The sequence below is a fragment of the Humulus lupulus genome, chromosome X (assembly GCF_963169125.1).
Source record: "Humulus lupulus chromosome X, drHumLupu1.1, whole genome shotgun sequence".
Taxonomy (NCBI): domain Eukaryota; kingdom Viridiplantae; phylum Streptophyta; class Magnoliopsida; order Rosales; family Cannabaceae; genus Humulus; species Humulus lupulus.
In genome coordinates this window covers 225,394,619-225,395,975 of record NC_084802.1, presented here as the reverse complement: position 1 = coordinate 225,395,975, position 1,357 = coordinate 225,394,619, and the positions used below count along the sequence as shown (strand labels likewise).

Genomic DNA, 1,357 nt, shown 5'->3' with positions numbered 1-1,357 from the left:
TTATCCTTCTAAAGGATTTGAATATTGAGATGGAGAAATGTTAGCAGCTTCATCATTTTGGTTACTAGGTGCACTTTCTTTTGCAGAAACATCTGTCTCAATATAAGGAGACGCAGATGAGATAACAAGTCGAGGAGTTGTACAACTAGGACTCCAACCATAAACTCTAATTGCAGTAGTACCATCAAAGAGTGCTTTATAGAGGTCTGGAAAGGGTAATGGAGAACTTTTTAATGTTTTTGTCGTTGGGTGAGCCTATATCCAATACCAAAATACATGCATTTTAATATGCAACTAAAATATCCAAAATTATAAAATAATATGACTAGATCTAGATAGAGAGAAATAGCCTTAATGTACTCATCCCATTCAACATTTGACATGAGAATGATATTAGTTGCAGGATCATAAACATTCCCTGTTTTCTTAGTTATTGGCAACCAAACTTGATATTTATCCTTTAGATAATCAAAATGATTCTTCATTTTCTTTTGTGTTGCAATAAAATAATGAGTGATATCCAAAACTTGTTTAACTTTATTCCATAAATCTGGCTTCAAGCTACTTCCAAGTCTTCCATTTAAAGATACTTCTTGAATACAAGTCTCCAAAAAAGTGTTTACTACTACCATATTCCTCCAACTTACTCTTTGATTTTCACTAGATTATTCCATCTGATCACCAAAACATCCAAATAATCATTTATCTTGTCCTCAGAGAACATCCACACCACAATTAAAATATAATCACTTTTCAAAGCCATATAAATAATCATTTATAAAAAAAAATATATAAATACAGATAATGATATATATAGTATATGTTATATTTATATATTTAAAAAAATTAATCACCATTCTAATATTATATATATTCACGTTTCTAATGTTATATATATATATATATATTCCTATATATGAAAAGATAGATACAAATATAAAGAGAAACAAATAACCAAGTTTCTAATAATATATATATAGGGGAATTCTCTTATAGGGGCTTGACTTTAAGTCCTACCGGTAGGGCTCTCAGTGTTTACAACCTGTGAACAGTTTTCGGCGCGATTTTTTTTTTATGACCGTGTATATTGTAACTATTTAGAGCATCCTGCAAATTTTCAGAAAATTCTGAATAGTTTACAGTACCGAAAACTAGGTTCAAACATGTTGTTGCACACGTGACTAATTTTTTTTATGCGCGTAGAAAACAACATGTTTGAACCTAGTTTTCGGTACTGTAAACTATTCGGAATTTTCTGAAAATTTGCAGGATACTCTAAATAGTTACAATATACACAGTCATAAAAAAAAGTCGCGCCAAAAACTGTTCACAGGTCGAGAAACACTGAGAGCCCTAC

General features: G+C 30.7%; 1 protein-coding gene across 1 annotated transcript; it reads right to left on the bottom strand.

Moving 5' to 3' along the window:
• On the bottom strand, window positions 1–632 carry LOC133806811 (uncharacterized). The gene is made up of 2 exons (XM_062244898.1): window positions 351–632; window positions 1–255 (listed from the first exon to the last, which is right to left on the bottom strand). The coding sequence occupies exons 1-2, from the start codon at window positions 630–632 to the stop codon at window positions 1–3; spliced, it is 537 nt and encodes a 178-aa protein (XP_062100882.1).
• Window positions 633–1,357: the final 725 nt, after the last annotated feature.

Coding starts and splice junctions, on each gene's coding strand:
- LOC133806811 (XM_062244898.1), bottom strand. CDS start 632: ATGGTAGTAGTAAACACTTTTTTGGAGACTTGTATTCAAGAAGTATCT. Junction 256..350: donor AATGGGATGAGTACATTAAG/GCTATTTCTCTC, acceptor TATTGGATATAG/GCTCACCCAACGACAAAAAC.